Raw genomic sequence first — 11361 nt, forward strand, 5'->3', positions numbered from 1 at the left:
GAGTTTCAGCTTATTGCCGACCCTGCCTTCTTCCTTTCCACACCCACACACAACGAACCTTGTTACACTGGTGCCCAAACCCGGTAAAGGAAGAAGTGGGCCGCTTCCATCATGCAAACCCTGTCGGGCTCGCCATTTGCGGACATCATTCAATCGCTCGCGGGACTACACCAGGAACACCATCAGGCACTGATCGCCGTGAGGAAGGATCAGGAGCAACTGTTCCGTGCCCTCATCAGTGCCCAAAAAGAGGACCGCAAGCTTTTCCGGAGCTGCCTGGACCAGGGGGTTCGGACCGAGGGAACATCCGCAGCTGCAACACCACTCACTCAAGTGCCGCTCACAAAAATGGGGGCTCAGGATGATCCAGAAGCCTTTCTGGACCTTTTTGAACGAACCGCAGAGACCTGCGGATGGCCACAGGATCATTGCCCGGTGCGTCTCATCCCCTTGTTGACGGGCGAGGCACAGCTGGCAGCACAGAAGCTACCGGTCGAGAACCTCCTGGTCTACAAAGACCTGAAGAGAGCCATAGGACCAGAGGCGGAGGACCAGATGGTGGCGTGCCACGGGGTCGGCGAACCCCTTCCAGCAGTCTCTCTCTCATCTTCTTTTTCTTCTCCTTCCCCTCCCTCGTCCTCTCTGGCGAGGCCTGTCCCTTTTCCTAGGTCCCGTCGGGGAATGCCGCCGAGGCCCATGCCCCGTTGGAGTAGCGGCGAGGCATTCGCCGGACCGGGAACCTCGTCACGAGGGGAGGGGCCATTTGGTGCAGGCCTGGGGACCAGTAATGTTCCACCTCTCTCTCCGTGCCAATCCCTTGACCCGCTTCCTGCCACTAGGGCAGCGGAGAAGTCTGGGCCGGCTTGTTGGCGTTGCGGGGACCCAGGGCATTTTATTGATAGGTGTCCGGTGATGGAGGTGGGAACGCTGGTCCGGGTCCCGGATGCGCCGCAAGCTGCCCCCAATCAAGCCGGCCTGTACCAGATACCCGTGAGTATAAAGGGGAGTACATATCAGACTTTGGTGGATTCAGGTTGTAACCAGACCTCCATTCATCAAAGCCTGATTCAACCCAAGGCATGGGATAATAGCCGCATGGTTACGGTAAGGTCTGTGCACGGGGATGTGGTGAAGTACCCATTGGTGCCGATCATAATTAAATTTCGGAGAATCAAACTTAGAGTGGAGGTAGCGGTTAATTCCCACCTCAGGCATCCGCTGATTTTGGGAACAAATTGGCCGGCATTTAAGGATTTGTTGGGGTATATGTGTGCGAATGTCCCCTGGGAGAAAAGAGCGCGGGAAGAGAGCGCGGTCACGCAGCTAGGGGAAGCTGAGCCGGGAACATCTGGGACTGGGTCAGAGGAACGGAGTGCAATTGATAGGCTAATCATTTCTGAGCGCAATGATTTCCTTCTGGAACAGTCCCAAGATGAATCGCTCAAAAATGCCTCTGAGCAGGTCCGCACCATCGACGGACAGCTTCTCCAACCCGCGCGACTGCTCTCTTATCCTTATTTTGCAGTAATAAAAGATAGGTTGTAAGGAGTAACCCAGGATGCTCAAACAAAACAGGATACAACTCAGTTATTGGTACCGAAGAGCCGTCGGGAAATGCTTGTCCAGGCGGCTCATTGTAATCCTATGGCTGGGCATTTGGGTCAAACCGGCACATTGAATCGTTTAATGGCCCGATTTTTTTGGCCAGGCATTCACGAGAATGTGCGCAGATGGTGTGCCGCTTGTCGTGAATGCCAGTTGGTAAACCCACTGGCCGCTCCAAAAGCGCCTTTGCGCCCCCTACCTCTCATGCTGGTCCCCTTCGACTGAATTGGTATGGACCTCATCGGGCCATTAGAACGATCCACACGAGGGCATAGTTTTGCATTAGTCATCGTAGATTATGCAACACGATACCCCGAGGCAGTAGCCCTCTGCAGAATCTCGGCGAAGAGTGTGGCAGAGGCACTGTTTCGTTTAATCTCCCGGGTGGGAATCTCGAAAGAGATTCTCACTGATCAAGGCACGGCATTTATGTCTCGCACAATAAGCGAACTTTATGAATTATTGGGCATTAAGTCAGTTTGTACCAGCGTCACCCACAAACAGACGGCTTGGTAGAGCGATTTAATCGCACGTTAAAGACAATGATTCGTAAATTTGTACACGAAGACGCCAAAAATTGGGACAAATGGCTGGAACCTCTGTTGTTCGCGGTAAAAGAGGTCCTCCACAGGGTTTTCCCCCTTCGAGCTCCTGTATGGGCGTCAACCCCGAGGGGAGGACGGACCATCTGAAAGCAAAAATGAAATTCAGTATGTCCTGGACCTGAGAGCAAAACTCCACACGTTGGGGCGGCTATCAATGGAGAATTTGCTACAGGCCCAGGACACACAAAGCCAGTTGTACAACAGACGAACCAAGTTACGAGAATTTGCACCGGGATAAAAAGTACTTGTATTGTTGCCAACATCTAGCTCGAAATTACTCGCCAGGTGGCAAGGGCTGAGTCAGGCGGTGGGGGTATGTGGCGAGGGGGGCGTGGTTTCGCGAGGTGTGCACGGATGGAGGGAGCCGGGAGACGAGCGGTGAGAAAGTAGGTCAAGTTCATGATAATAAACACCTGTTTCTAATTGCAGTGATTGGCGCGGAGAGACCGGTTAAAAGCCATTCACGAGCAGAGAGTGGGAAGAGAGGGACGCTGAGGACTCGTGGGAACGGCCGGGAGAAAAGAGACTATATCGTCAAGTTTAAAGAGTTTGAAGTGGGAGAGACTGTTTAAGTGCACGAGGCGCCAGTTTATGTTGACACTGAGTTAAAAATAAAAAAAAACACGAGTTTCAGCTTATTGCCGACCCTGCCTTCTTCCTTTCCACACCCACACACTACGAACCTTGTTACATATATATATATATATATATATATATATATATATATATATATATATATATATATATATATCAGTGGCGGCTACTGGTCTGTCAGAGAGGGGAAGCTCATTTTTGGCCAATTGTCTTATTTATTTAAAAGTAAATTCTGCCCTACGTTCCTTTTCAAGAAAATGGTCTGTTACCCTGTGAATGAATGAACGATCTAAAAAAATATTAAACTCTGTAAAACTGAAACAAGGAATGTGGTGTATAATTGTGTGAAATGTATGATGAAAATCAAGCAATTTCGCCAAGCAAATATCAAAGAAATAGGTTGCAGCAGTTTTTATTTCGACTGAACTTGAGAAATCCGCGATGGGACTGAGCGCGAATAGCTTCAGTGATTCCTTATAGTACAGAATCGCTGTCAGTCAAAAGGAGATGCAGACCCTCCAATCATCACGCAGAAGCTCAGCGTCCGGGCCAGCCCACTCCCCATTCACTCCCAGAGACGCTGAGCGTCCGTGGGCGGGACATAATCGCAGCGTTTATCCAATGACCGTCTAGTTTCGAAGCGCTGAAAAAAACCGTTCAAAGCAGCCCCATTGAAGTCAATGGACGCTGGGCTTCAATAGGGAAATGCACTGACGCTACGGGAATGTATGAGAAGGAAATCGATCGAGTCAGCCGACCTGCTATATGTAACTGATTCTGAACGAACTCGTCTTTGAGATGAACGTTTTCTAACGCATTTTTAGTCAATACAATGTTAATATAATAGTACATATTTGAGCATTCATTTTGTGACATTATAAGGGAAGCCGAGCTTCCCTTGCAGTCTTAAAGAAATCGCCACTGATATATATATATATATATATATATATATATATATATATATATATATATATATATATATATATATATATATATATATATATATATATATAATATATATATATATATATGTATATGTGTGTGTGTGTTTGTGTGTTTGTTTGTTTACAGTTTTATGAAGGAAAGGACATGGTTTTTACAGGTTCAAACTGTTCTTGTTCAGGAAGCTGAAATAGAGCCTGATTTATCTTTAAATTGTTCTTCACTGTTGTTCTTAAAACTACTAGTTTTTCTTCATTTTATTGTGTATTTAGACAACACACATGTTAGAAAACATCCGTGTTTTACCCTTATTATTTATGTTGTTTTATAGATTGTTGTTTTATACAGTATTTGGGGTGTTTTTGATACGTTGATTTTATCAAACAACACACACACGCACACACACACACACACGGCATATATCATGTTTTAAACTGTCCATCTTCACTTCTCGAGGTGCTTTGCTGATCCGTCTTATTCATTGACGTTTGTGCTTAAATTAAGTTTGTCTAATGATTCTTGCATCAACATATAATTTAATCATTTAGCTGAATCTACTAGCTACAAAATGCCCTTATTTTTGTTTTTTATGTTTTTATAACCGTTTTTGACAGTCCGCGGTTGATTTGGCCTCGCGCCGATGACGTCATCTCATCATTCGCGCACTTCCCCTTCTGTCTTCTGAGGTGAGCAGTTCGCGCTATTTTGCGTAATATTTCTTAAATATTATTTCACCATGTAATTTCTGAAGGTTGTCATCGTGTTAGACGCTAAATGTGTCTGTTATCTTAGAGGGTTGATGTACTTTAACATACAAAACGGTAACCTAACCCAAACCCTAACCCTTGCTAACTAACTAATTACTTGTAATGTTAGGAAAGACAGAATGTGCATAGGCAAATTACAATGGTTGATAAAGATCATTTGAGAAATAATAGCAATATTACAGCACTTTCAGCATATATTCAGACTCCAACAATTTGTTTCTAGCAGCAAATATATTATATTATGTATAATGTGAATAAAGTGAGATAATCTTTGCTGCTGATCCTGAATGGCTTGAGACTATCAACACTCATTAAACAAGCCAGGAACTTTTTTACAGGAACTTTTCTCCCCCCAGACCTGCAGCTGTCTGAAGATTAGGCAGATTAGTCCGGTGATGTAGGACTGCGCTCGACTGCTCCTCCAAGCCAGTGACGGACAGTAATCATTTTTGTGTGTACCGATTGAAAGATTTAGGGGACTGTTACCATGAGACGTTATCTAAACCGATCTGGTGTTTACATGAGATGACTTTCAATCGCAATCATTTTGTCACATGCAGTTTGTCTGCCGCATCAAAAATGTCTCCGCTGTTTTCTCCAGCAGCTGGAGTGTGTTAACTGAGGCCATAGCAACTCTTTAACGGCCACCAGGACTAATACAGTATTATATAATAAGATATTTATCTGTTGTAAAGTGTAATAATCATCTCAGGAAAAAAAATCCTTCTGTAAAGCGCAGTTAAAGTAAAAACTGCCTGGGGCAATATACGCTGTGTCATTACTCCAACATTATCTTCATAACTTACGAAATAAAAAGTTTCCCCCTCAGAAAAATGAGCTTTCCTCTCTTGTCAACATGAGCGCGGCGCGTGCTGTCACGTCATGTAAGGACACACACTTAAAAGTAATCGGTCAGGTCGTTTACATGGGGAAAAATATAGACTGTAAAAAAATTAATAACTAGTATGGAGGAGATTCAAGCTGTGGTGCTTTTGCTGGTTATGTATAACGTTAGGTTTACTAAAGAGGTAATTAACAACGACAGAAAAGAGCACTAATATGCAGATTCAGCAGCATATTCAGAAAGCTTGTAAAGCTAGTTTTAAAATGACAATGTAAATTATTATCAGCTATTACGGACATTGAACATGAGATGGCTGAGACGAACGCGCGCCATCAGACAGAGAGCAAGAGAACAGATATTTACTGAACGCAGACCGAACCTCACAAAAGACTTTTAACAATGCCCGTTGAAATAAAATGCGGCGTGAGCTCAACCAATCAGCATGTTCAGCGCCCAAGTCCCGCCCTCGAAAGTTCCTGAACTTTGAAAAAGTACTACCTCGCGAGCAGGGCCGTTTGGAGGGGGAAATATTTACCCGGAACTTCATTTAGACCCTGGTTCCTGCGGTCAAAACACACCGAGGACCACCCAAAGTTCCTGGTTCCTGGGTAAAGTTCCTGTGGTGGAAACGGGGCTTATGTTTGTCGCTGTTTATAAAGTATCACTTGAGTTCACCTCATTCTCTGCTTTTGTCTGTCATGACAGAAGCTCAGACCCCATGCAGAGCTCCACGGACCCAGGTCTTCACCAGCTGCCTCTGTCAGTCCCATGGCCCGACCAGCAACATTCTCCGGCGCTTTTAGATTGTAGTAGGTTCCTTCAGTGCTCATTCTACCTGGAAGTCCAGTCACAACTCTTCCTCACTGAATGCACCCGCGTGGTGTTTGTGATTTCCTTACTCTCAGAATGAGCATTCCAATGGGCTCAATCTCTCTGGGAATCTAATGTTCCCATAACTGCTACTATCGCCTTCTTCAGTCACTTCCAGGAAGTGTTCGTTCAAAAGTACTGATCTTGCAGTACACGACAAAATGTACCACATTCGCCAAGAAGAAAAGACCATATGTTTGCCCTTCGGATGCGTGAGCCAGGGGCATCCCAGGGATTGTGCGCAGCTTTCATATCACAGTTACATTTTTCAAGTATTAATTTTAGATTGGGACAAAATTCTGATTAATCATCTGTCCACTATATTGGACATCATGCATCAATAGCTATATTTCAGCTACAAATACTATTACTGTGACATTTTTTGAAAATACTTAATCTGCAGTAACTTTTTATTTCACTTTTTTTAACATCCAAAAAGTATTGATATACGTAATGTATGTGCCTTGTAATGCACTACTTCAAAAAGTAATTTGATAATGTAATCCATGTTGCTTGCAAAGAGGAGAGCTGTGGTAGAAATCTCAATTTTGAACATAATCAATCAATCAATCAATCAATCAACTTTATTTATATAGCGCTTTTACAATCACGATTGTGTCAAAGCAGCTTCACAGTGTCAAACAGGATAATATTGCGACAAAATTAGATTTGGCTGTACAGTCGACTGGAGTAAACAGTGATGTTATCAGCTTATTTTAATTTATCATATAGCGACAATGTTGGCAGATCAGTATTATAGTTTATAGAATTAAATAAGACCTAATTCATAGATTTTATTTGTATAATAAGTTGAATAACTTTAATCATATTTTTAGTGTCCCCAACTGAGCAAGCCAAGCCAAAGGCGACAGTGGCAAGGAACCAAAACTCCATCAGGGCGTGATGGAGAAAAATAAACCTTGGGAGAAACCAGACTCAGTCGGGGTGCCAGTTCTCCTCTGGCCTATTAACACACCGTGTAAGATTATTACTCTGGCAACCTTACAGGTCGGAAATCATATTAGATCGGATTATTCAAAATTTTCAGGGTATCACGGAAGAGACAGATTTATTTAGGATGGGGCGTCAATTACACAAGAGTATGAATACATGAAAGATCGGAATTATTGCGCCGAAGACGGGTTTGAGCATGTCGTGCCAGTGAGGCAAATTCAGAGGAGACACCATTTGACACGGCTCAGCAGACACTCCAGGATGCGTTGGTCATGTCCAGGCAGGTCCACCATCCGATCCGGACAGGGCCCAGATCCGGGATAAACCTCGGGATAAACAGAGAGACTAACATTAGCGTAGATGCCACTCTTTTTATGATGTAACGAGTACATCAGGTGTTATGGGAAGTGTTCCCGGTTCCGGCTGACCTAGTTAATGCAGCCTAACAATCAGTCAATTGAATTGAATAATGAAAGTTAAAAATGTTCTATGTGTATGCCATAGTAAAGAGATGTGTTTTTAGTCTAGATTTAAACTGACAGAGTGTGTCTGCTTCCCGAACAATGCTAGGAAGACTATTCCACAATTTAGGAGCTAAATAGGAAAATGATCGACCGCCTGCAGTTGATTTAGATATTCTAGGTATTATCAACTGGCCAGAGTTTAGAGACCGCAATCGACGTGATGGGGTATAATGCGTTAAGAGCTCGCTTATGTACCGGGGAGCTAAACTATTTAGTGCTTTGTAAGTAATAAGCAAGATTTTAAAATGTATGCGATGTTTAATAGGGAGCCAGTGCAGTGTTGACAGAACTGGACTAATATGATCATACTTCCTGGTTCTAGTAAGAACTCTAGCTGCTGCATTTTGGACTAGCTGGAGTTTGTTTATTAAGCGAGCAGGGCAACCACCCAGTAGAGCATTACAATAATCTAGCCTTGAGCTCATGAACGCATGTACTAACTGTTCAGCATTTTGCATTGAAAGCATGTGCCGTAATTTAGATACATTTTTAAGATGATAGAATGCGGTTTTACAGATGCTAGAAACGTGGCTTTCAAATGAAAGATTGGTATCAAAGAGCACACCCAGGTTCCTCACTGACGACGAGGGCTTGACAGAGCAGTCATCAAGTGTTAGACAGTATTCTCGGTTACTACTTGTGGAGCTTTTCTGTCCAATAATTAAAAATTCAGTTTTATCTGAATTAAGTTGCAGAAAATTACTATTCATCCAATTTTTTATATCAGCTATGCATTCTGTTAATCTTGTGAATTGGTAGGTTTCGTCAGGGCGTGAGGAAATATAGAGCTGAGTATCGTCAGCATAACAATGAAAACTAACGCCATGTTTCCTAATGATATCTCCCAGTGGTAGCATATACAGGGTGAAAAGCAACGGTCCTAACACTGAGCCTTGCGGTACCCCATACTGAACTTGTGATCGGTGTGACATCTCTTCATTTACTGCTACAAACTGATAACGGTCAGATAAGTACGATTTAAACCATGCCAAAGCAGTTCCACTAACGCCAACATAATTTTCGATTCTATTCAGAAGAATATTGTGATCGATAGTATCAAATGCAGCGCTAAGATCGAGTAACACTAATAGAGAGATACAACCACGATCAGATGATAAGAGTAAATCATTTGTAACTCTAATTAGAGCAGTCTCAGTGCTATGATATGGTCTAAATCCTGACTGGAAATCCTCACATATACCATTTCTTTCTAAAAAAGAACATAATTGTGAAGACACGGCCTTTTCTAGTATTTTTGATAGAAACGGTAGATTCGAGATTGGCCTGTAATTGACTAATTCTTTAGGATCAAGTTTTGTTTTTTTAATAAGTGGTTTAATCATAGCCAACTTAAAAGTTTTCGGTACATATCCTAATGTCAAAGATGAATTAATGATATTAAGCAGAGGATCTATGACCTCTGGAAGTATCTCTTTTAATAGCCTAGTCGGTATAGGGTCAAGCATACATGTTGTTGATTTTGATGATTTTACAAGTTTAGCCAGTTCTTCTCCTCCTATAGCAGTGAATGAGTGTAATTTTTCCTCAGTGACACTACAGCGCTCTGTCTGAAGTGATACTGTAATAGACGGCTGCATGGTTATAATTTTATTCCTAATATTATCAATCTTACTAGTAAAGAAGTTCATAAAGTCATTACTGCTGTGTTGTTTACAAACATCAGAAGCTGAAGCTTTATTTTTTGATAATTTAGCCACTGTATCGAATAAATACTTAGGGTTGTGTTTGTTTTCTTCTAAAAGAGATGAGAAATAAGCAGATCTAGCAGTTTTTATGGCCTTTCTGTATGCAATCATGCTCTCTTTCCACAAATTGCGAAAAACCTCTAGTTTTGTTTTCTTCCAGCTGCGCTCCATTTTCCTGGCTGCTGTTTTAAGGGCCCGAGTGTGCTCGTTGTACCACGGCGTTGGATTATTTGCTTTAATCTTCTTTAAGCGCCGGGGAGCAACTATGTCTAAAGTGCTAGTAAGGAGAGAGTCAATAGTTTCGGTTGCAGCATCAAGTTCATCTTGGCTATCTGTAATGCTGAGGAGATGGAACTGATGAGGAAGATTATGTACAAAGCAATCTTTAGTCGCAGCGGTTATCGTCCTGCCATATTTGAAGCGAGGGGATGGCTTTGCAGCCTTAGGTAAATTAAGTATACATGATATTAGGTAATGATCTGAGATGTCATCGCTCTGCTGCAGAATTTTAACAGTATCAACATTTATTCCATGTGACATTATTAGATCTAAAGTATGATTAAGGCGATGAGTGGGTCCCGATACGTGTTGTCTAACTCCAATAGAGTTTAGAATGTCTCTAAATGCATATCCCAATGCGTCTTTTTCATTGTCTACGTGGATATTAAAATCCCCAACAATTAGTACTTTATCTACAGCTAATACTAACTCCGATACAAAACCAGCAAATTCTTTGATAAAGTCTGTATTGTGCCCTGGTGGCCTGTAGACAGTAGCCAACACAAATGTCAGACGGGATTTATCATTTACACTACACAGTGTTACATAAAGCACCAAAACTTCAAAGGAATTATATTTGAAACTAGACTTCTGAGTAATACTGAAAATATTATTATAAATTACAGCCACACCTCCCCCTTTACCTTTCAGACGTGGCTCATGTTTGTAACAATAATCTCGGGGGGTGCACTCATTTAAAGTAATGTAATCGTCAGGTTTTAGCCAGGTTTCTGTCAAACACAGCACATCTAAGTTATGATCTATAATCATATCATTGACAACAAGCGTTTTTGGCGAAAGGGATCGAATATTCAGCAACCCAAGCTTTATCAATTGTTCATCCGTATTATATCTGTTGTTTATTTGTTGGACATCAATTAAATTTTTACTGTTGAATGGTTTTGATGGTTTTTTGTATTTACTAATTCGGGGAACAGACACAGTCTCTATATGATAATATCTAGGTGAAAGAGTCTCTATGTGCTGGGATTTAGCTGACTTTGGTGACGTGAGACAGCTAGCAGACGGTTGGTTTAGCCAGTTTGTCTGCTTCCTGACCTGGGCCCCAGTGAGTCAAGGTTTAGCTCTAAGACTATGTGCCAAATTACTAGAGAGAAGAGCAGCACCAGCCCAGGAGGGATGAATGCCGTCCATCTTCAACAGGTCAGGTCTGCCCCAAAAACTTTTCCAATTGTCTATGAACCCTATGTTATTTTGCAGACACCACTTAGACAACCAGCCATTGAGTGATGATAATCTGCTAACTATTTCATCACTCCTTTTCGCGGGGAGAGGACCAGAGAAATATACGGCTCTTGACATCGTACTTGCGAGTTTACACACCTCTTTAATGTTAATTTTGGTGATCTCCGACTGGCGAAGTCGAACATCATTAGTGCCAACGTGAATAATAATCTTAGAGAATTTACGATTAGCTTTAGCCAGCACTTTTAAATTTGCTTTGATGTCAGGCGCTCTGGCTCCCGGTAAACATGTGACTATGGTGGCTGGTGTCTCTATTTTCACATTCCGTGTAATAGAATCGCCAATAACTAGGGCACTTTCAACAGGATCCTCAGTGGGTGCGTCACTGAGTGGGGAGAACCTGTTTGATGTTCTAATCGGAACGGAAGAGTGGTTTTTTGATCCGCGACTATGCTTTCTCATCGT

At 42.5% G+C, this 11361-nt stretch overlaps 1 protein-coding gene across 1 annotated transcript; it reads left to right on the plus strand.

Annotated features, from left to right (window-relative positions):
- The first annotated feature begins 111 nt into the window (after positions 1-111).
- Positions 112-2839, plus strand: LOC137039911 (uncharacterized). The gene is made up of 2 exons (XM_067415218.1): positions 112-990; positions 2640-2839. The coding sequence occupies exons 1-2, from the start codon at positions 112-114 to the stop codon at positions 2640-2642; spliced, it is 882 nt and encodes a 293-aa protein (XP_067271319.1). The 3' UTR covers positions 2643-2839.
- The last annotated feature ends 8522 nt before the right edge of the window (positions 2840-11361 follow it).

This window comes from Pseudorasbora parva, chromosome 14 (assembly GCF_024679245.1).
Source record: "Pseudorasbora parva isolate DD20220531a chromosome 14, ASM2467924v1, whole genome shotgun sequence".
NCBI lineage: Eukaryota > Metazoa > Chordata > Actinopteri > Cypriniformes > Gobionidae > Pseudorasbora > Pseudorasbora parva.